Source organism: Coturnix japonica, chromosome 5, assembly GCF_001577835.2.
Source record: "Coturnix japonica isolate 7356 chromosome 5, Coturnix japonica 2.1, whole genome shotgun sequence".
NCBI classification, from domain to species: Eukaryota; Metazoa; Chordata; class Aves; order Galliformes; family Phasianidae; genus Coturnix; species Coturnix japonica.
The window spans coordinates 36694666-36718993 of NC_029520.1; the positions used below are offsets into that span (position 1 = coordinate 36694666).

At 36.9% G+C, this 24328-nt stretch overlaps 1 protein-coding gene across 10 annotated transcripts in view; it reads left to right on the forward strand.

The window, feature by feature from the left end:
- Nucleotides 1–24328, forward strand: part of NRXN3 (neurexin 3) — an 887537-nt gene that overhangs the window by 851470 nt on the left and 11739 nt on the right. For 5 of the 10 annotated variants that reach the window (XM_032445108.1, XM_032445105.1, XM_015865173.2 and 2 more), the window contains one exon: nt 509–593. In XM_032445108.1, coding sequence (XP_032300999.1) covers nt 509–593 — 85 coding nt within the window. The remainder of the gene's footprint in view (nt 1–508; nt 594–24328) is intronic. The other 5 variants (XM_032445106.1, XM_032445109.1, XM_015865170.2 and 2 more) reach the window with 1 other exon arrangement.

Consider the following 24328-nt stretch of genomic DNA (forward strand, 5'->3'; position numbering starts at 1 on the left):
GTTCTGTTAGCTGCCAGGGTGATGAGTATTATCTGTGTCTACCTTGTACGTTTGTCTTTGCAGGAAGCATTCTCAGCCTGGGAATGCCTCATCTGTCCTGGCTGTCATGGTGCCTTCTGGCTGGCCCCACGTGGCTCTGGTGCTTATTGAGGAGCCTAGCATGCTCCAGACAGGCCCATTGCTGACTGCTGGGGCTATGTGCCAGCAAGCAGGTGTTGGACCCACTGTCCTGTTGTGCTCAGCAGCACAGTGCCATCCATTGCCAGCCGGAACCGCATGGCAGGCTGCACCTGCGCCCATCTGAAATATTCAGCAGCACAAGTCCTCTAACAGGAGAATCCAGCTCCGTGCTACACTGGCATAGCTGGAGTTTTTGGTGCAAATTAAATATTTTAGAGGTTAACTATTGTGAAACATTTTTTGTAGGGTACTTAGCCACATCTAAAACAATCTCTTGATGTGCAAGCATCTGATACCTTTCTTCTCTGTTCTTTTTCCTCTGTCCCAGACAACAGATGACATTGTTTCATCCGCTGAATGTTCTAGCGATGATGAAGACTTCATTGACTGTGAACCCAGTACAGGTAAGTCAGGTCAGTCTTCTTTTGCTTGCTTTCTGATTTAATTTGCAAAAAACAATGCATACATATATTTATATGTGTGTGAATGTATACATATATTATTATATATGTATATATATGTGTGTGTATATGTGTGTATATATATATATATATATATCCTTATGTATATATACACTGTATAAAAATAAAAATTATACAGCCAAGCATCGGATCCCATGGACTTGGCAACAGCAAAGCAAAGCAATTTCAACACTGTTTGGTTAATATAAAGTTGTTTGCATAGAAAGCTGTACTTCTTCAAAGGGATTCTATCTAATTAATACTTTACATGTTTGTAGCAGTCACTTTACTGACACACTGGGAAATCAAAATATTAACATGGCATGTGGAAAATAATGAAGATTTATTAAGTGTGGGAGAGTTAATGTTTGAAAACCTGAGCAGGGAAACAAAAATAAAACAATACTGGTATATTAATGCCATTTACTCTTCATTAATTGTACTGAAGTTGGACTGTGCAAGGATACATTTGTCCATGGGATTTTAAATGCAGTTAACCTGGTAATATATTTATACTAATTTTGTTTTCTGTGAGCCCAAAGAAATAGAGGAGTATCAAAACGTTGTTCTGACATAACAAAATTAGTAGTAATTCTTGCCATGTTATCTGCAATGATGCTTCAAAATGTATCCATTAAAGAGTCAGAAGGACTGGCCGTATGGAACTGACTCAACTTCTTCCCTTTCAGATACATTTTGATAAATTGATGGCTATTCTTTCTGGTGAGATATATGATGTGATATCCAGCAGGCAACTGCAGTCTATTTTATTTCTTACAGGCTTTTTCAAGTCGTCTTTTTTGAGGCTTGCCATGAGTTAAGCATTCTATAATAGAGAACAGACATCATCGAATTTCTGTGTACATCTTTTAAAAAGAGGGAGTTTGCTTAGAATCTTGTGTCCTTAAAAGTGAAACATATAAATAGCTTAGGTGTTTTATTTTTATTTGTTTGGTTTTGCTTGTTTTTTTTTTAATTTATTTGGGATTTTTATTTTATTTTATTTTGCTTTAAGAAAAATCCCCAGAATGCATTATAAATGTTCTGTCCCTAATTTCCTGAAGCCGTTTAATTAATACAAGAATAACACTAAAATTCACCCAAGGCTAGAGCTTTCATATTTCTCTTCAATTTGTCATGCTGTGCCTGCATTTTTTGGTAGAACTTGGTCCTGCAGTAATCTGGGATTGGTAATGCCTTGTAGCTGGGAACTTCCACCATGCAACAGCCTTTGAACTCTCAATAGAGAAGGGAGTGACAAAATGACTGGGCTAGCTAGCAGATACTTCAGTCTACTTCCATCTCCTTTTTTTTTTTTTTTATTTCTTCACAAATCTCTGTGAGTTTTTAACTCCTCACTTGGCAAAAGAGCAGTCCAATTATTACTGGATTGTAAAGCATAGTGTTGGTACCAGAATTATAAATAAAGGCAGTCGTGAAATACCAACATAATGATTATCATGGAAGTGAGTCATGAGCTTCACAGGGCCGTGCTAGGAGGGCTGATGTACCACAATGATTTGCAAATTAGTTTGTAAGACTCATTTCATTAAAGCTTCACTAACATTTTGAGATGTCAGGTTTTGTTTTTGTTGTTGTTTTTTTATTATTATTCTGATCATCAAGAATTACAATTAAAGGAGGAAGTGGGTCCTTTATCAGACTCCAATCATATATTTTTGTTACTTATGTTTCAACACAGAAATCACAGTTACTTCAGTTGCTAAAAATGACAATAATACTATTTTCAGCATGTCCAATAAGTGGAAAAATCAGTTGAAGGATAAATGTGATAAAACAGGATGTTAAACATGAAATTTCAGGGTACCAAGTTTTTAGTACTAATAATACCTGACCCCTGATACAATCTGATATCTAAATGCTACAAACAGGTACAAACTGGATTTACAGAATAACTTGATTTTAGAACTCCTGCTACACACTACACTCAGCAGCTGTAAGTGCCTACAGATATCTGAATATTGCTATGTAAAATAATATGATTCACTGGAAATCTGTTGAAGATACTTTCCTAAGCTACTAGGTATTCTTTTACAACATCCTATTCCTCCTCCATTGGATGCTTGGTTCTCATCAGCCACTGAGTTACGAATTTCTTCACAGGAATTACTGTAGCACTGAGAATTAAAGTTAGCCTGATTATATGTAAAAAACATTCTCCCAGATGGTCCTTGCTGTTGAGATTTACACTTCCAGATTTTGAGGATCCCAGATCTCAGAGGCACTGGTGTAAAAGTTGCCAGAAGGCAGAGGGACATGGAGGTCCCTTTTGCCTCTAGGTGTAAATTTAGTTAATTCCATCACGATGAGAAGGAACAGCGACAGGTTGGTGGTGCTCTTCATTTAGATTTCTTTGAATGTCTTTTTCTTACCATTCCCACTGCATGCAGGGATTGCAGAACAGTGTCTGCATTGCACTTGATAATGAAGCACTCCCACAGCCTGTGCCTCAGGAGAGCACTAAAGCAATCTGAGCCGGCTTATAAAAATCCAGTGGTGCTGGCTTGGCTGAGCAGTTAACATTTGCCTTTCTACTTCAACAACCAAGTCAGGATTCTGGCAATATGCCAAGGTCTGCTACTTAAATGTATATACAATGAGCAAAGAAAAGAGCCAGATCATTTTGCCTGTATTTTCTGGGGTGAGAGTCTGTTGCTGTTGTTTTTTTCTTAATTGGACCCATTTGAAGTTGCTTCCTCCTGTTCGGTTGACAGGTCAGTGTATTTTACACTGCCTTCTGGCTTGCCCGATCGCTTTTACAGCAAATTGAAAATGAAATGACTCAACCCAGCACAGGCCCCTCTTTGTTGCTCTGATAATGTGTAGTTTAAAAGCTCTTGAGTTTCTGCCAAACACCAGGACTTGGCCTTCCATCACCCTCAGTGCTACAGCCCAGTAATGCAAAGGTTACTGCACTTGGTGTTGCAGCTGTGAGATATGAGATACATCACTGTGATCCTGCTGTGCTATAGCCAAGACAAGGGCGGCTGAGATGCCGCCCTGAAAATCAAAAGTGTTCAGAATTCATATGAGTCAGAATAAAAAGTTCTAAATATATTACTTTGGACTTGGTCCTGGATCAGAGATGGCACCCTACAGAGTCTATTTGGTTTCAACACACTCAAAGATAGTTCATAAGACATAAAAACATGTTCTCTTTGAGGCTTAATATCTTATGAGAATCATTTGCTAGATCTTATTGCCACTTAACTCTGATTGTCAGTTGAATCCAAGCCCCGAATCACAATAAACATATGATACACATCTTCATACTTGCATCTTTTTAGAGGAAGATAGAATAGAGGTAATTTCTTCACTCCTCTCCCCTCTGGTTTTCCCTGGCTACCTCAAGTCACTCACTGTAGCAGGCTGGTTAGTACAAGTTTAATGCCTCGCAACAAACCCTATATAGTGGTACAGGTCACCACCCCTGGCAGACCCTCGTGACCTCCCTGACTCCACCCCAGGTGCACGCAGGCACCACCTACCCAATATGCAACAGTTATGGCCTGTATCCTGCTTCCAGAATTGTTTTCTGCTGGGATTTCTGTAGCCCTGGAGCTGCAACAGGAATCTTGTCCTTACTGATGCAGCTTGCAGGCATACCCTTTAAGCACATGTGTGCGTGCATGAGGAATTATTTTGAGTGGTGGCAATGATAGCAGTGAATCCAAAAACCTTCTGTCTTTATATAATGAAGTCATTGAAGCTTTAGGGATAAAAAGTGTGTGATATTCATCTTATCACAGATAAGCCTAGATATCCTTAAATCTTGAGATCCATCAGGATGACTTACTGTAAGGGATATAAAGGGCACCCAACTGTTCATCTACCATGAAGAAACATTTATTTACAGTAAAGAGCAGTTTTCCTCTGTGGGAAGTGTCATTTATCCCAAAACACGTTTGAAATCTTTCTAGTTTCTGTGCCAGAAACACGGTGCTTTGCTCTGATTTGAGTACAGAACTCTTTTCTGGCATATTCCGAAGATCTGAGGATCAAATCTCAAGATTTCCCAAAGCTGAGTCCAGGGTACTGAGTTTGAACTTTTGAACACAGTGTCAGTGGTTTCATCACTAGTCAGCTGTCAGAGAATGAAAGACCTGTAAGGGTAGCCCTTAAACACAGCTACCTGGCTTGGTGCAGGCTGCATCTCATCTCCAATCTTGTTGCCTGTTTCTCTCTCCTATCTGACTGATGATTTCCTAGGTGAATACTTTCCCACCAGATAAATTTATTCTGTGTATTTTGTTTCCCAGAGGGCTGCATACATCGTAATGCTGGCAGTTTAGGAAGCATTTCCCATGAGATACTGCACACATCAATAGAGTAGGCCAAAAAGTACAGTACTGTGTACTGGAAATTACACAGTGCTGTGTAGCATATACCTAAACTAAAGAAATGTGTGTCCTTCAGGTATGGTGTCTATCAGTAATTTTTTGGCCTGCAGCCATCCATTTCAGGCTTCTGATTTATGGGTTAGAATGATCAAGCTCCCACTCATGTAAGCTGGAGATTCAGGTACCTGCAATCATCCAGGATCTCAGATTTGTTTGCAGAAAGCAAGCAGAATCTCTCTTTCAAGCCTTTGCATGAAGCTAATGTAGTTCACAAAGCACTGTATTGCAAGTGGAGAAACCTGCACTGAAGAGGCCAAGAAATGTGCTGATTTGTCTCCTTCCCTCCATGATCTTTTCAAACTTCTTGAAGCATCCCAGGAATTTTCACTGCTCTCTTTGGAGAAACACTGTCTCCAAATTCAGTGCTCAGTTATCCCTATTCTCTCCAAGTGTGAAGCAGATGGAGTTCTGTTCCATTTCTCATGCTGTGAACAAGGAATGCCCTTTAAAATTGGGTGCATGTCTCAAAGTGTACTGAGAAGATGCCTTTTCATCTTCCAGACTGAATGCCAACTGAATGACATACAAGTCCAAAGGAGGGAGTTTGCTCTGTGGCACTTGCCAGTGTGTAATAGCAACACTTGTTTGGTGGAATTTCCTAGCTACAGCCTAATGGCCAGGAAAACAAACAAACAAACAAACAGGTTTTACTAATCATGCAGACAATTTACAGGAAGTTTTATTTTCTTTTTATGTTAGGAATTTGAATTGAGTTTGGTTTTCAGTATATTGGTCTTTTTCTCCTACGTACACTCCAAAGGCCCTACCTATGAAGATATTTTATCTGTATATGCACTATATACTGTGTGTGTATATATACGTACATATGTATATATGTATATACTAAAGTACTAAATGACCAATATCAGCAGTAGCCCCTGTCATCCAATCACATGTTTACACAGAAATTCATGCCTTCATCTAACCCTGGCATCCGCTGGTGTGGACAGATGCATGATACTGTTACTTCTTGATGAACAAAGCACGTAAATTTCTTTTTTTGTTGGAGCTTTTTCTTTCTTCCTTTTATTTATTTGTTTACTTTTAATTGATAGTTTCATCTACCAATTAGCCTTGGGTAGGGTGGGGCAGGGAGAATAAAAAAAAATTATACAGGTATATCCATCAGTATATACACACATACTCCGTGTATATATAGATGGGTGAATACATTGTATATATTTGAAGAACATTTTCTGTCGTTTCACCTCATCTTGTGCCGCATGAATTTTTGGTGATTGATATTTTATTTTCTTTTTTATTTCTTTCCCATTTTTTTGGCTCTCAATGGTGCCATACTGCTCTTGTTTAATTTTTGAAATCATTGCTATAGTATTCGATTTATAATTTTGGACAACAAAACAATGATTTGATCATCTCAAGAAAAAGATATAGATCTGCAAACTAATAAAGGCAACAAAATCTTTTCTTGCCATCCTTAAGAAATCCACATTTTTAGACAACCCGAGAAAGTTGTGTGCAAAAGAATGAAGGTCCCTACCCCCTCTTTCTTTCTACTCTTTTCTCACTGCCTTTTTTAAAACTTCTGAAAATCTCTATCCCATCTTTTCCCTTTCCTCCTTTTTTATTTATTTATATATTTTTTTCTTTACAAATTGAGTTTTGAGGAAATGTATCCAGATGAAAAAGACAGAATTCCCTTATCCCAGCGTTCTCCCTGGAAAAAGTCCTCTAACAGCAACAAAAAAACAAAAACAAAAACCCTATAAACTGCAGATGGCATAAAAAGAATTTTATTGCAATGCAGAGTATCTGTTGTATCTTTTATTTCTGGGTCAGTGCAAGATCATTTTTGTGGCATGCTGTAGTTTAGCTGGTTTAACTAACCATGGCCTTCATTAATCCATGCATGGGCTGTGATGATGCCATCTCGTGTTTCATCAGAGCTACGCATTCAGGCTAACCAAGCAAGTCCATAGCGTGTGATTTAGGGGGATATCGTTTTAATTTTCATTTTCAGTTATATTCTAATAATTTCTTTTTGGAAGAGTTATGCCAGTACCACTGGCTGTTTCTTGCAGCCTTAATGTTGTATATCTACTTTATTATTTTATGGGTTTTTTGCTCTTTTTTTTTTTTTTTTTTTAAATTTCTTAGTAGCAATCTTATGTCTTGTCTGTGTCCATCTGTCTTGTCAGTGTGTTTTGAAGTCCATTGGTCCAGTGTTGTTATGTGATTCTGTTCTCTGTTTGTACGCTGGTGTTCAACTCCCTAGCACTATTGTTCCTCTCCCTCTTCCCTATCCCTTCCTTTCCTCCCAACATTCCCAGGGAGTCCACGAAGGGGCACAAGCTTTGAATTAGGCTGTTAGAACTGGCTCAAGGTGTTGGAATGGACATTGCAAGGTGTTCATTCACCTTTATTCACCTAAAAAAGTTGAAATTTGCAGCTGGAAGGTTTTCAGACACTTACCATTTCACTCTTATAAATGGTTTAATGGCAAAAGACTAAAGTGATTTTTTATACACAACCAGCTTTTCAGGGTATATTGGGTAAGAACTCCTGTTACCTGTACTTGAGGTGCCAGAAAACTCTATGCATGGTGCAGGCTATATGCTAAATAGAAGTTTGTGGATTTTTTCCTAAAAGACAGTCATGGGAGTGGAATATCACTGTGAATGTATTTCTAAAATCCATCATTTGTAATTCACTTGTAGTTAGGATACGAAAACCTAGGATGTACTTAAGATTCTAAAAATGGTGTATCTTTATAGGCTCAGCCTCTCCTTTGTAACTCTGTGGTATCTCCTCCATATCAATGCTGGTAAAAACTAGGTTGCTGCTGTTAGCATTTGTAAGCTGAAGACAAGTCTGGAAAGGTGTGTGGTAATGTGTAAGGCAGAATAAAAGATAAGCTGACTTTTATGGTGTCTGCTTAGACTTGGAACCCTTTTTAGGAAAAAAAAAAAAAAAAAAAAGCATCCTTTGGCTTATACAATGATGCATTCCCCAGTATCCTTAATTCTGTTCCTGCAGCCATGTTAGAATGTGAGGTTATATCAAATAGCATTGGGATGGGCATGAGCTCAATGGGGAAAGAAGCAGCTAGAAGCCTTGTAGATGATGTGCAAGACATCACAAAAAGCATCCTCACCTGTACCTTTTGCCTAGCTAGAATTTAGTTTGATTTTACACTAATTAATTAATTTGTTCTGCAGCAGAGATAAGATGACAAAATTTGTGAACATTCCTCACAATATAAGGCTTACCTATTTAATAATAGTGTTAGCAAAAGATGGAGGTGATAGAATGTGTTCATATCTCAAACATGGAATTATTTCATTTAACTTCCCAAGATATATATGTGCTGTACTTGCATGGGAATATAAAGAAGATAGACAGCTTTTCTTTCATCAGTAAGAGCCAATCATCTTAGGCTTCTTTGCTTTTCTTAACTTATATATAATCTGAGAGACATTATTGAGTGATATTAATTACAGTGGAAATGAATCAGCATTTAAAACTTGCTAGATTTATATTTTAGATCTCTGTGTGTTTTCCATAACTGTGATTCATACCAAATCTAAAACCTTTTTTCTTGGAAACTGCTTAGAATGAACAAGTGTTAGAAAATTACAATAGAATCCACTATCACATGTTTCTGTGTAATGCTGCCCTCTGTCAGAAAGACCAGAACAGTCAACCGGGCTTCCTAAACCCTGATAGTGAAAGAGACTTAAGTTTAGCTCAAGTGGCAGGTGTTACTGGTGCATCACAGTCAGAATTTTAGTCTGCATAATGAGGTCAGAGCAACCTTCCTATCTGAGCATTGTGGTGAGTTAATGAAGATCATCAGTTAATCATCAGGATGCTGACCTCTGGGCTGTGGGTGAGCTGCAGTGCCCCACTGAAAGGCCACTTCTGCTTGCCACACGTTGCCACTGTACTACCTGCAGAGAGCCACAGGCTCCTCCAGTCCGGGTGTTGCTGTTGCAGGTCCTGTTGTGCTCCCTTTTATCCCGTGAAGCCTATAGGGGCCTTTTAAATAATTCATATCTTGTCTTTTGTTTCTGGGCAGGCTGCAGGCCTCATCCTCTGTGCCATTTGTCACTGTGCAAGGGCGAGGGCTGGGGGTTGTGGTATTAAAGCCCATGACAAAAAGCCTCAACTCTGGCATGCTTTTCCCCCTCAGCTGTTGGTTCCTTCTCTGCTCTTGATGTTGCTCATTTGCCTACCTGCTAGACAGAGTAAATGAAATACTGCTTAGCTAAATGCAGTAGAGATAAAGGGAATGATGGTGACATAATATTTTAATGAACTTACTTTGATATTCAGGTGCAGGTTGCTGTGCAATACAGAAAAATTGTACTGTAATGCTAACTAGCAAGAATGTACAAGAAAACAAGGTCGTTGTTAAGGTTTTTATTACTATTCTCAATTGCTGTGGTAAATGACATTACTATATATTTTAATGAAGTAGATTAAAACCTACAAAAATAACAGGAATTCTCTGAAATGCTGAACTGAGGGAAGCAAGTGAGAAAAACAAAAGTCAAATATTTCCAGATCAGGGATTATCAGCATGGTATCATTTTCAATAAATATCACTTTTTCCTCTAGAAATTACAATTGGAATGAACCACGTTCAGGCTGCATAAGTTAATATAATGAGTAGACTATGCAGTATACAGATCTTTTCTATCAGAACTTCCATATTTGAATTTGCATCCCAGTCAGAAATTTGCTTCAAAAGCTTCACAGTTTCTCTGGTCTGATTTAGCTGGTGTAAGCATCCCTGCTTTTCTATCTAAGATCAGGAAGAGATCAGGATCAAACCTACAGTCTGGCTACCTTGCCCTTGCTGCCTTCCAGACTTTTTTATAAGCGTGTTCTCTAAACTCAAAGCCATGTGCACTGTCACATTCTGGCAGTCCTTCTAGTGCTGTGCCTATGTTATCAAGCTGACACATGTCTAAAATACTAAGATATGATATTTTCAACCTGCTGGGACTTGCTTTTTGTCCCTGTTAGCTTTGATTTTCAGCTTCATAAAATATATTGGAAAGAAAGAAAAAATAGGCAACGACAAATTCAGTGAAAGAGAAAAGGTAGTACATGACTCAGGAAGAGATTTTGCCTCAAAGGCAAATGTATGTGTATTTAGACCCTTAGATGTCCTTAGCAACTGATTCATTAGCTTTAGACCAGAAGGAGCTATCTGGTTTCTGGAAGATAAATAATATTTGTGAATATTTATGAGTTTACGGAAGCATTCTGTTAAAGAGAAAACAGTCTGAATATTTACTGATACTATAGGCAGAAATACGTTTTTGCTCCTTAAGGCTTTTATCATGTATTTCTTTTGGTCATTATGCCTAGACTTGAAGGTGCCCTTTGCATTAGAAGCCTAGAAGTATTGATGTTCACATGAACAGCAAGAACTGGAATGATATCTCAGCAGAGCAGGAAAACCTAATCTACTTCCATTTATAACCCAAGTAGATCACAAGTTTATAATTAGTTCAAAAGGCTTATTACCTTGTCTTCATTCTGCCTCTTTGTTTCACTTCCAGTTTATTAATCACAAGAACTAGAAAACAGTGCTTTATTTAATCTGTAAATAGTTGAGAATCCCAGTTCTTGAGTGATACAAAGTGTCAGTACTTTCTTATCTCAAATGTGAGAAGTAGAAGACAAAGATCATGCTGGTTTTGAAATCAGGGACGGAAGCAAAGAAATTAAAATTACTCTGACTTGACTTCTTTCTCAAATATCCACTAATTTGACAAAATATTTCATTCTACATTTTTAATTGCATTAATAAATATATTACTAAAAGCTTATAAATTGTTCATACAGTAGGATTCATTGTTGCACTTCTGCTGAGTCTCAGGAAAGCTGAAGTTATTTGGTTCCCTGGGGTGGTGTGCTAAGGATCATCAGCTTCTCTTTTGGCATTCAGTAGGAACTACAATTGTTGTACTGCCAAGCATACAAAATTTCAAAACTGGCTTCTTTTTGAGCAACAAGAAAATTCCAACGCTTTTGAGCCTTCACTAATTTTAGGTCTGTGTCAATATGAAAAGAATGAATGACAGAAGCATTTAAAAGGGGGAACAGTTCTGTTTTTGCCAGAGAAAAGACATGCAAAGCAATTTTGATCTTAATAGTTTTTTGTTTTATGTATGTGCTTCCTAATGGATGTCAATATTGCTTTCTCCCCTGGTACTGAAATGAGTATGAGTAAGTTTAGATACCAGTTTTAGAGATTACTGCTTTCTATACTAAAATCTTAAGGGCTCCCTAAATTTTACATCTGATGCAGAAAAAGAGCAAAAAATAGCTTTGAAACTAGTTAAGGTAGGTATCAAAAGGAAAAAAAAAAGGGTTGTTTTTGTTTGTTTGTTTGTTTTTTTACTGTGTGTTGGGCATAGTACCAGGTTTATTCTTATTCTAGCAGCTGAAGGATGGGCTTTGCTGGGTTGACTCCCGTGAACAAAACACCATGACCTGTGCACTATAGCTGTAGAGTGATTGAGCTCTGAGCATGAAATGATTAATGACTTTTGAGCTTTGAGAGATTTTTTGGTTCCCCTGAAGTTGTTTACTTCCATGTTTAAACATATCATATAAAGCCAAATGGAGTGCAAAGACCAGAAAAGTAGTTAAAAAAGTATTTCCCTAATTCTTTTTTTGGTGAATCGTGAAGATTTGATGTTGACAAAATACTGTGCAACCACCATCTAGTTTACTCAGAATTCAAATGAGGAAAATGATGTGACTTCTAAGATGAAAAAGGTATTAAATTTAATAAAATTAATTAAAAGATTAAAATTTGAAATTATTTTCAAAGGAATTTTAAAAAATAATGTTGCATTCAAACAAAGTATCTCATTGCAAAAGAAACCTTTTCATGTTTTAATCTCAAAACAATTCACAAAAGATATCTGTATATGTATATTGCTGTACAATACATTCTCTCTATGATTTTCAGAACTGTGAGTTAACTGGAAAATAAACAGTATAGTGACAAACTACCCAAAATTAAATGGAAACAATGTAAGGGGTTTTTTGGTTCTAACTCCGTAACTGTGGTGTAGATTTCCAAATCTGTAATGCCTTCCTTTCATGGATCTTTGTAATTGACATGTCTACATCTGCATGTATCAGGACACAGTCACTTCACTGATGAGTGCCCAGTAGTATCCAGTATCCTATAAATATGTAGTCACATGGATTATGCGAGGATTTCAGTATACTTGTCTCTTTTTTGTCATGTCTAAAATATGACAAATAACCTTCACCACTGACTGACTTAGGATGTTTTTTACAAATTCTTTTCAGTTTTTTTAACTTCCTTTGTCCCCTGTTAGGATCTCTAGAATATTAAAACATTCTTTTACCCATAGGAAACATCTGTCACTTGTTCTCTACCAATTGTTTTAGAAGAATAAATCCTTTGATTAAATTTATCAAAGAAGTCAGGCCAGTAGATTTTAGCTGTTTCATTCATAGCTTGTCATGATTTGAATAGCAATGGTAAAAGTCCATCCCCGAAGCTGTGTGATCTTTCCAGCATATGTTGTTTTTTATATCTATCATTTTTCCCCTGGAAATTCAAACAAAAATGATTTTGGAGGGAGAGGGAAAAAAAAAAAAGTATTCACTAATGCGATATTTTTAGAAGCAGCTGGTGAAACAAACTGCAAATGTTATGCCTGGAGCACCTCTATTCTAATAGCAGGGTTGTTTAAAGATTAAAACACTCATTTGTGTGTCTAGCTCACTTGTTCATGGTAATGCTTTCTCTATACCTCACAAGTGAGGAAACATGAAAAGATAGCTTGTTTTCCTGCATTTTTTCAAGGTATTTAAACACTTCTCTGCTGAAGAATGTGGGTTCAGGTAGTGCTTTCTATGACAAACAAAGTGTTAGCTTAGGAGAAACGAGTATCAAGTATCTCTACTTCATTTATTCTTCTGGAGATTTTTTCCTTTTCCTCTGAGTTGACCTTGCCTTCCTCATGGCATGTTGCAAGTTTTCTGTTGGCCTGTCTGGTAGGTGGCAGTTGTCTAAACACAAGCTGCTAATTCATATAGATAGCTTAAGAAATTCTTATGAGCTGCCTGGCTCGGAGTTCCTGGTGTGAGAAAACTGTCTTCACACAGAAATGTTTACAGCGTCCTATGCAACTAGAGCAGTTTTGTTTTTCCATGTCAAATTTTCTTAGCTTTTTTATACTTACTAATTTATACTCATGGATTGAAGGAGTTGAGTACCAATTGAGGCAACAGGCATCTGAGCATCTTTGAAAAACACATTTTGTGAAGGCCCAGGTTTATGCTGGAATATCAGTAAGTGTTGCTACCTACTGTTTTTGCCTCAGAATTCCCATAAAAGCAATTATTTTCTTTCTTGTATTTTTAGTGTTTTGATTTCTGATGCCATTTACATGTTTAAGAAATATTTCAGCAGCTGGATCCCAGGAACAGTTGCATGTTGGATGTCCAATCTCTTGTAGCTTTATTGCCATATTTTATCCAGCATGTGAAAGGAGCTTTGTGGATATTAGATATTCAGAACTCTAAATTTTAGATTTATACGCTGACAAGAGACAGTCAGTACTTTTGTGGACCAAGCCCTTAAGGACTGTATGAATGACAGGACTTGAAATAAGACCTTGGAGTCTTAATTCTTCTTTTGCATTCAAACCTCAGTTAATCTCTCCTTCATTTTTAAACAAAGGTTGCAGTTTGATCCTACAGATTCCTTAAACCTTCTGTCAGATACACAGTCCAGGAGGTCATTTTTCTGTGGATCCAGTCATGTTCAGGCAATGACAGCTTTTACTGTGGTATGTCACATTACATTAATTTTCTTATACAAAAGAGATTTTAGCAAATGCAGAATAAGACAAATGAACTATCTACAGTCAAGCTAAAGATTTCAGACATGAGCTTAGAGCAATGATCATTGTTCCTTGCTGAACAGCACTTCTTTATCAGTTTTCTCTTTCGGTTTGTCTTGTGCTGTTCTTTTCCAGTAATGAAATGCATAGAGCTGTATATATCATTTCAGGGGTAGCAGTGACAAAGCCATGTAAAGAGGCACTGTTATCTCTCTGCTCCATTACAGTGAAGCCTCTGCTTATACACCCGAATTCAGAAAATAGTTAGAAAGCTTAATAAACATAGAGTCTGGCTTGAAGGAAGGAGATTCTCTGCAATGGAGGATTAAGGGATGACGAATTCAGCTTCCTTTTATAAAATCTAAGAAATCTGAGCTCTACGTCTCTGACTGGAGCTCTGGGAAAGAGGCTGGAAATAAGAATTAAGGAAAGTATACACATGTATGTATAAATATATACAAATACATATTTACTATATACAGATATATGTATATAAGCATAGATAGAAAAAGAATCATTCATTAGTTTCAGAATACAGTGACCGATTTCAGATATTTCTAGCAAATAGCTTCCAAAACAGAGTGCTGGTAATATTCTGTATTGGTCCCTAGGAGATGGACTGTATGTCATATGTCAGGTCTGTGAGCATACTGTAAGAAACTATACACTTGCTCTACCTAAATGCCAGTGGAAGTTAGCAATAATGCATAGAATCACTGTCATCAGAGTAAAACTGTAGCAGGTGAGTCTCTTAAGTTTCAGTTGTAGGTTAGTTTACCAGACCTGAATATCAGATCTAAAGAAATGAATTGTGAAATTCATTTCCTGTATTGAAAAAAAAAAAAAAAAAAAAAAAAAATCTGTCTGCAGAAAGAATTCCAGAGAAATTAAGTTAGATAATAAGTGTAAAATACCAAGAGCAGAACTTCTTCACTGCATTCCTTACTTGTTTAAAAATCTTTTCCATGCCTTTTGTCCAGAGTGATTAGGAAAGTCATGTTGATTTTGTTGTGGAAAACAAAGTAGTCAGCATTTGATCCAGATTCCAGTTTGGAATCTGGATGCAAATTAAATATTTTTGTGGTTTAAGAAAAAGTAAATAAAAATAAAATTGTGTGTAAATTCCTATATGTATGCACCTGCATGCATAATCACTAATTGCATTAGCTACATGGCTGGAAAATCTGGCAGTCTGATCTTGTGAAACATTGAGTACATTCCATTTTTACAGAGATTAATGAAAGTAGAAAGTATTTAGCTGAGTTGCTATAGGTATTGTGGGGGGGAAAAAAAGAAATCCAGATTCAAATCAGGGTATGAAAACAAACTATTTCTATATGGTGTGACATACAGGAAGGGCTATAGCCAAAGCATTAAAAGTTCAGTTGTTGACTACTTCAGCTTGTTCTTATGAGGTGCATATCATCCACATTTTTACTGTATTTTATTACAATGCTCTACTTTATTCTATGTGGCTTTAATACATAGGACATGCCTGTTGATTTTCTGAGATCAGGAAGCTTCTGACTTCCGTTTAATTTTTTTGAGCCCAGTTGGCACATTTATATTCTACTTATTAACATTCTGAAAGAGAGCAGAGATGAAGCCTGCTCTTTTTTTTTTTTGGAAGTATGAACTGTCTTTGAAGTAAGCCACTGCAACTTCCCTTTTCATTTCTGCTCTTGATAATGTTTTGGATTGTCTCAGTCAGATCTTACAGAACACTCCAACCAGAATGGCTGGTATTGTGTTAAACCAGAAACGTACAGTTAGTACAGTTGCATTGTTTATCTCAGACTGAAATATTTTGCAGTTACTGAAAAATCAGAATAGACCTTTAGTGAGGAGGATGAATACTGTTGTCATGACTTTATAGTTACTGAAATCAGAGAATTTAGAAAGGTGCTTTCTTTGGTGATTCACTAATAAGCTTTAGTTGGGAAGTACACAGAAAGTTTGACAGATGCATGGAGGATTTGTAGGATATGTAACAGAGGATGAAGGAGGAAATTGTATTACTGATGTTAAAAGAAAAGAAAGATTGCATTTGCAAAAGAGGAGAAAATATTTCTGAAAAGAAATTATTCTTTTTGCTTTAACAAATACGGGTTTTTGTAATGAAAAGTTGCTATTTCACTTGTGGCTATAACTGAGTGCTATCGATAAGCAAACAATTAAAGTCTTTTCTCTCCTTCACTGACATGAATGCTTGCTTTTAGAGTCTGCTCCACCCACTTTAGTAGTTTTGTATCCTTCTGGTTCCAGCAGAGCCCACGAGGCACTAGGATTGAAGCTAGGTTCCAGTCTGTTTCTCACTTCATTGGTGCATTGGTGGAGTAACTTACATACATTCAATTTGCAAGTTCAGTCAGTAATATTTCTTTAAAACTACTGAAGGCAATAGGGTAGCTCTGAGGCTGTTGAGGGCACACTTTGACCTACAGTCTTTAGTTATGAGTAGTGATGATGGGAGACCTGAACCTGATGCTCAGATCCCAAAACTGAGTTGGCAGAGACTTGGTATGAAGAGTATCTTTAAAGCTGCAAATAGATGAAATACTTTTTAAGTTGAAAATGCATCCACTGAGATATAATAAGCATGGAACCCCATGGCAGAATTTTCAAAGTGGATTGCTTTTTTTTTTTCTTTTTTTTTTTTTTTTAAAAAAAAAAGGGGGGGGGGGGGGGGGGAAGATAAAGCTGTCAAAGAGCTTGAAGTTCTTCTCCAGTTAACCCTGTGCACTATCTCCATTCCTATGAAGACAGAACACATGCAGCTTTCATCTTATTCCAAAGCCATGTACATTTGTGCTGAATTCTTCCCTTTCTTTGTAGTTATATATTTCAATTGTGCATTAGTTCCCTTTTTCCCTGTTTTTCTGCTGATGTTACCACTACTAAATCACCTGAAATTTAAATAAGGTAATAATATGAAATTGAGATGGAGTTGCAGTGTGGCAATGGAGGCTCGGAGTTTCTTGCATACAATAATTAGCCAATAAAAAGCCAAAGACAACATTTTCAAAGCATGGGGCATTCACATATTTAGGAATGAGGCACCATAATTGAATATTGAGGAGAGAGTCTTTTGCATGCATCTGTTTAACATGTCATTGAAAGCAAGCAGTTGAGTATTTGGCTTCTGACATGGTTCCATTTTGATGAATAACTCACTACAGTGGAAGGTAGTAGAAATAAGCCCTTACATTTACAATTAAAGCACAGTATGCATTGTTCAGGCACTGGGCATAAATGGTAAGATTGCCAACTCTCCTTCAGAACGCTGTTGGTCCATGTGCCTGTCCATGTTTAGCACTGTTTTTCAAAAGGCAAAGAACTAGACAAGCAGGCCCAGATTTTTATAATGAGTCTTACATTGTGAAACTTTTCTTCTAACTTCAAATACCATAATATGCCAGTAAACCTCAAGGCACTGTGGTAAGTATTTAAATAGCTTTTTAATTCATTCACAAAGTTTAAATTTGTAGGTTTTGCCAATAGCAGAATTACCCAAATTAAGTGTTTGTTCTTTTAACATAACACTTCCCATTCTGTCTCTGTTCTCATTGTGCTGAAGACCATCACTTGCAGTAAGAATATGAATAAGAATTATAAATTCATCAGCAAAAAAAATTCTCCAGCAGAAAATTTTGTACCTCATACAGATAAAAGAAATTAGAGTCTATGAGAAAGTAATAGACTTTCCTATTACAATCTAATGGTAAAATATCTTATTTCATAGCAGAGGAAAGCTGAATATGATAAGGGATTTTCTTTGTGTTGGTTTTTGTTTTTTTTTTTTGTTTGTTTGTTTGTTTTTAGCTTCTATTAATTAACATTCCATACTATTAGACTTGGCTTGCAGTTAACTTTCATTCCACAGGTATTCATGACTGTTATGCCCCTGTGAATTGCAGAACCGTGCAGCTGAGACATGATGGTTAATAGCTCTGCAAAGTCTTCTTTTAGCTAATTTCCTAACAATAACCTTAAAATTGAAATGTAAATATTTCAGGCAATGCAGTAAGCCAAATGGTGAATACAATCAAGTGTGTAACTATATATCCCTTGAAATAGTGATTCAAGAGCAATCTGACCAGCAACAGCCTAGGAATATTAGCTGCTTTATGAAAAAAAAGCCAAATTATTTCTAGATAGAAAGAGAACAAATAAACATTTGTGAGAGTGGGATATATTTTACCTTATCATGGTGTACAGATAAGGGAGAGGAGATGTCCAACCCACCTAGCTTACTGGTGAGTAGAATTGATCAGCAGCAGAAGTTAGTCATACTTTTGTTCAAAAAGACCTTAGTGTCTGTGGTGTCCAGCTCCTCTACTTTATTCATGTACATACTATCTTTAACATCCTTCTGAAGTATGCCCACATAGGATCATTATAATCAATATTAAATAAGGTTAACTTTTGCAACAACATATTTCTCTTCTAATCCAATCTGTTGTGCAAACAATGCAAACACGCTTCCCAGCCACTTTCTTTCTATAATGCAATCTCTGATAAACAGCTTAAAGCTTTGGCTCCTGAATCACTGCAGAGTTTATTCCAGTTGTTCACTGTGTAGAAAAAGAGGACTCAAACTTGCCTGCAGCAGCCTTTCACCACTGTAATCTTGAACTTTCAAAAAAGAAATTTGCAAAAACAAATCTCTCCTCATGCTCCTGCATTTCCCAGCTAGTACTAAACTTACCCATAAAAACAAACAAACAAAAAATTCTGCCAAAATTCCATCCCAAAATGCCTGGATCACAGTAGTATCCGCTCTTGTCTTTTCGAGATGATAGACAGAACTAGCTCACATGTTGAAAGCTTCTTTACAAAGGGCTCCCCTGCAGTGTTTCAGAGTTAGTTTATACTAGAGTTAACACCATTGTATTTTAATGCAATGAGAAGTACTGCCTGGTAAAACTGACTTCAAAGCATGGATTATTAATCATTGCTATTCTGTCTCCAAGTATTCCTACTTGAGGTCTCAAGGGGATTCTGGTGATTTTAAACATTAGTACAATCAAAAGGAAAGAGCATCTCACATTCTATGAACTGATGTGAGAGAACACCAACTAACATGCTGCTCAGAATGTTGACATTCCCTTCTTTAGCTTTTTGGAGGAAGAGTTGTGACTTTAATAGTATCTACTTTATATCAGCAATTCTACCTATGTTTTCTACCTATGTTTTTTGCATTTGGTAGAACCTTTAAGCAGTTTGGTTGGTAGTGGTCTTCTCATCAGTAGCAGTCTCGGAGCAATACTAAGGTAACCTTTTTCTTCCACAGGTAACAAGGTTTTATACATAGACTTAGTGTAACCTGTATTACTTCCTTTTATTGATAATGGGAAATTCAGTTTAGCCTCTAAGTTTGATTGTGGGACAATTCTTGTATTGATTATGAGGGGCATTTTGAGCTGTACTTGGCTGAGGAGACTGAATGGCTTATCCTCAGTTCTGGAGTCCAAGTGAGGAGAATAGCAGGTCAAAATTTTCTAGTACCTTTTCTCTAATTCATTGTAATTGCAGAAGCTGGCATTTAGTTAAACATTTTTTCCTTAGCATTCTTTAGGATTTTGTCCAGTTGTGTACGCTGAAGAAAGGAAGAGACACTGAGATTCCTGTGCTGTTTTCTGTCTGTAGGTAAACAAAAACATATAGTCATTTTAAGATGCCATAAATACACAGGAAACATGCTACAAGGATTTAAGTACTAGACAGTGAACTGTTGCTGCTCTGACTCAGATTACTGGACAGAGTTCTGCTACTGAATTTGGTAGTATGAGAATTTGGTTTGTGGTTGTAAAATCCCTCAGGATTTAGAAAGACTCTTTCCCTGGTGTGTAACTTTCAGAACTAAATAAGTTTAGCTTTACATAGAAAAGTGTTGCTCATTATAAATGTCAATTTTCAGGCTTTCAAAAAAGCACTCAGACACTTCTGAGTGGAGAAGGCAGTGGAGGAGCGGAGGAGAAGGAGTGGAGAAGGTTGAGTAGAGTTATGTAGAAAGAATGCATTCAGGCCAGTGATATTGGATGAGCTCCTTAGCTCTGGAAGCATCAAAATACTCTTTGGTTCAGAATGTGGAAAGATAATAAGCTTACAGTAAACACCTGAAAAATTCTTTACCTCAAAGAGCTGTGGCAGTTTAGCCCTCTGATTTCCGTAGCTTCTGATACCTGTGTTTTCATATTTGATATATTTGTAGTTCCTCATTGCTATAAAAGAAGCCACATTAATTAATTTTTACTCACAAAATCAAACAGGATGGTGTGTGGCACTTCATCAGTGGTGCCTATGTAGACTTTCTCTTAACATACATTACCTTTCTTATTTTAGTAGCTTCATCTATACCCATAGGCTCAGGGTGAGGGAGGTTTTTGCTAGTAAAAATGGCTGGTGAAAGGGAAATGATACAACAAACTGACTAATTTTCTAAATAGCCGTAGTTTGTTCTCAGCTGGTCTCTTAGTCTGTGTGTATGTATTTCTTTTACAGAGAAATATTTGAAAATTGGGAAGATTCTTCTCTTCCTTGGTGTACAGACGTATACGTGAACTGCAGAATTTTGCAGGGTTATTTTTGTCTCTTATCTATTTATTTTACATATATTTTTACTATATTATAGCCAGAGGAGAAAATACTGCCAACACATCCTGAGATTAAAAGCAGATGCATAGCTAATAATGCCCTTCTTGCTATTTTGTAAGTAAAATTTTTACAGAAAAAAAAAATGAACATTTACAGTCCAGAAAAACTTTTATTTTCACTCATATTTTCACAGTATTGGCTACTTAAAAGTATGTCATTAGAATCCTTGCCCAAGCGAATGGCTCTAAATGACCCCAAGAGGGTGCTGCCTGATACAGAAAGAAAGATCTCAAAGTTAACAACTGTTTGGAAGACCTGTGGTGAAATGCATGCTCTTCGTCCTAGTTTTGCAATTTTTTGCATATAAAATTATGGACAGAAAAATATCTCAAATAAGTAGGGACTTTTGATAATATAATTCTGTGCTCATAGGTCAGTAGAGAATCCTAGGCATTGACAGTACTGCTGGACAACTAGGTAAGAAGAAGCATCTGGTACTGGTGTTTTTCATCCATCAGATGGATGGAGCCTGAGGACAGTGGCAGACTCAGAGGTCAGCCTGAACTCAGAGACAGTAATACAGCCCAAGATCCTAGTTTATATCTATAGTCTTGATGTGAAATACACAGGGTAATATTGTTACCTTCACCAGTAGCTTTTGAAAATGCAGCTTGAGAAAAAAATGTGAGAAAACAATTGTGTAATTAAATCTGCTGAACAAGAGACTTGTTACAAAAATACTTAACTTTTTTGAACATGGAATTTTTCATTTGAAAAATTCTGCTGTCTTGGCCCAAGCCTTATAAGAGGCCTGTAACTCTTGAAAGTCTGAAAATACAAATGTGCTGTATTGGTTCTACTTTTTAACCTTTGGTTTCTGAGGAATAATTTGCTAGATGTTAAGTAATGAATTATTCTCTGTGTGGCTTCATGTGGGGACACTTGGCACTCTGTTTTCAAATTAGAACATCTACTTTGGGCTATTAAGTGCTAGAGTTTTGAAAGGACATGAGAAGTTTTCTTCTGTGTTCAGCAGTAAATGCTGGACCCACATTTTCCAAAACACCATGTTTCTGTTCAAGAGTTTATGTACTGACCAAGTGGGAAAAAATTGCTTAACATTGTTCAAATCTTCTTTTGAGTCTGACAAACATGAAGATTTCCTTTCCAAAATCTTGTCATCTCTTTAAGTGTCTCTGGTTCTAATTGTGGTTCTTTACTTCTTTTGATCTATTAGGCAGTAGAAGGCTTTTTCAGTCCCTCATGCAATGAGTTAGGCATTTATCATCAGATAGGGCATAAGTATTTGCTTAAGTGGACTGACATAGCCTGCACAGTTGGCAACCATACTCCATGCTTTACAGTCTGTTTTGCATCAAGGAGAAGGCATTCAGTTCTAATATGCCGAAGGGAGATATTTCACTGTTCTGAAAATCCAGCTGCAAATCATGACAAATACTGATTAAAATTCAAAGCATAAATGCCCTTTGTGAAACTTCCTAAGTATAGTTAAACCAGAGGCCGAGAATCCTGGTAGGAAGTGGTGTCCAGGGACACTGACTTTGAAATCTGACCGAATAAAAATCCCCACTGAGGTCTGTGTACCCAGTCTTTTCTGATGCACAAATAGATCCAAAAAAGTATGTAGTCCAATGTTTTGCTTCCTATAACCTGCATGTTCTGTCCCTGAGACTGCCTTGACCAGGTTTTCTCTTCTTTGGTTGAACTCCTTCCCTTCTTAACATGCTTACCAGAGGATGCAGTAGATAGTTCCAGTGCAGTCTTCCAGCACAGGCATAGTACATTCCAGCTGTGCTGGTGTTCAGCACAACCTCAGTACTTCTAAGTAGGAATTAAGGGTATTCTCATACAATTCCTCTCAGAACTGGACACTTCTCAGTAACTGGGCTATTTATTTTTTATGTTATTTATTCTTATTTCACTTTCCTCAGAATTAATACTGATCTCTCATCTGTTTTAGAGGTATTTTTTCCCTTCATGTTAATAGGTACTGAAACATCCTGTTTGTTACTACCAAGTTTAAAGGAAAGTACCACTGACCATTTTTACAGGGTAGATAGCCTCATTTTTTCCAGATATTTCAAACTCAAGATAGCCACCCACTTCCACTGACTGGTGGTAGCGTGGCCTTTAAGATTGACAGCGGAGTGATCACATGAGTATTCCTGAAGGAAATGTATGTACAGAGCATTCAGCACATTTTTCCCATCTCCTTGAGAGATTCGGCGTGAACAGGGTCCAAATGTTTGGCTTTTCCTAAAACATCAAGAAAAACTGACTGTTTTACTAGGACCATGAGTTTCTTTTTAGAAGGACTCTGCTTTCATGATGATTTTTGTACAAAGTAAATAGGTACGTCAGATGGGAGAACTGAAAGGAACCTGATGACCAGTCTAGGAAACTGAGTTCAAGTAAGTGTCAGATAAGACTGGGTAGCAGTATCTTCTTGAACTGTAAATTCCCTTGTATCATGGAAGCAACTGATCACTTGGTCTTAATGGTAACTTTAGAAGGTTTGTTCACCCAAAATCATGTGGACTTAGTACCAAATACTACTAACTGTATAGTTTGCAATTTTGAGTTGTCATACCATTAACAAATTTGTTCCTTCAGACAGTTCATACCAAACTGATACTTACCTTGGTAAGTGGCTCAGTTGACCTAGATTCTGATATCCTATTAGCAGCAGTGGGCTCCCAGCAGTAGCCATGAACAGCATGTCTGAGAAACTGCTCACCACTGTGACTAAATATGCACTACAGCAATCACCTTTTCCAGCACAATAGAGCATGTATATAAGAATTAATTCTCTCTTTACTCACGATTATTAGAATTTAGAATAATAAGTCCCATCTAGGAGAAAAAAAAAAAAAGGGAATACACTAGACAATAAGGTCCAAAATAAGACTGGGAGTCTGGAGTTCTTATGTGTTGTAGCATTTTATCCAAGTATGTCCCTGTATGGCTTAAGACCCTTGTCCCCTTCTGACCTCTCCTAGAAATGCAGAGAACCCGCTGGAATGTGCTTTGCCCTTTCTGGAGAGGCATGGAATGATCCCCTCCCCACCCACCAGCCTCTCTCCTTTACCCACCCCACTCCTTGCTTGCTGTTCTGTTTTTCTACTTTCCCTAAATGCAACTTACTTTAAGCATGCATTATTATTAACATCCTACAGTAAAATTAAGCTATTATATAACCCATTTGTCGATCTCAGCCAATTTCTTCTATCTTTTTCTATGTCTATTTATGACGTACATCCAGACTGCACGTCCTTTTTTTTTTTTTTTTTTTTTTTTATTTCCTCTCCATGTTTATTTTTAAAAAGAAGTGATGATAAATAAAAGATGTATTAAAAAAAAAAGCAACACTGGAGGGTGGTGGGGTTTTGGCCAACAACTGAAAACAAATTTAAATGACAGAGGGAGGGAAGGGTAAGGAATCAAATTCTCAAGGAAAAATAAATATCCAAGTGATGAAAGTGCCCCTAGACTGCTTTGTCTGTTCCTTTTCAATGTGTGCATCTAGTTCATTCATCTTTGAAAGTGTGTGGAATATTTTTTTTCTTTAAAAATAAAATTTTAAACCCCCTCAATTGTTCTTATCTCCCTTTTTACTGGGAACAAAATGCATTTTCATTTTTGCTTTTTTTTTTAGTATATCTCTACATAGTTATAGTTTGATGTATTTCTTTTCAATGGTTGAATTTCTATCTATCTTAGATTTGGTTTGTGCTAATCTATAATGAAAAACAAAAACAAAAGAGTTATGAATTGTTTT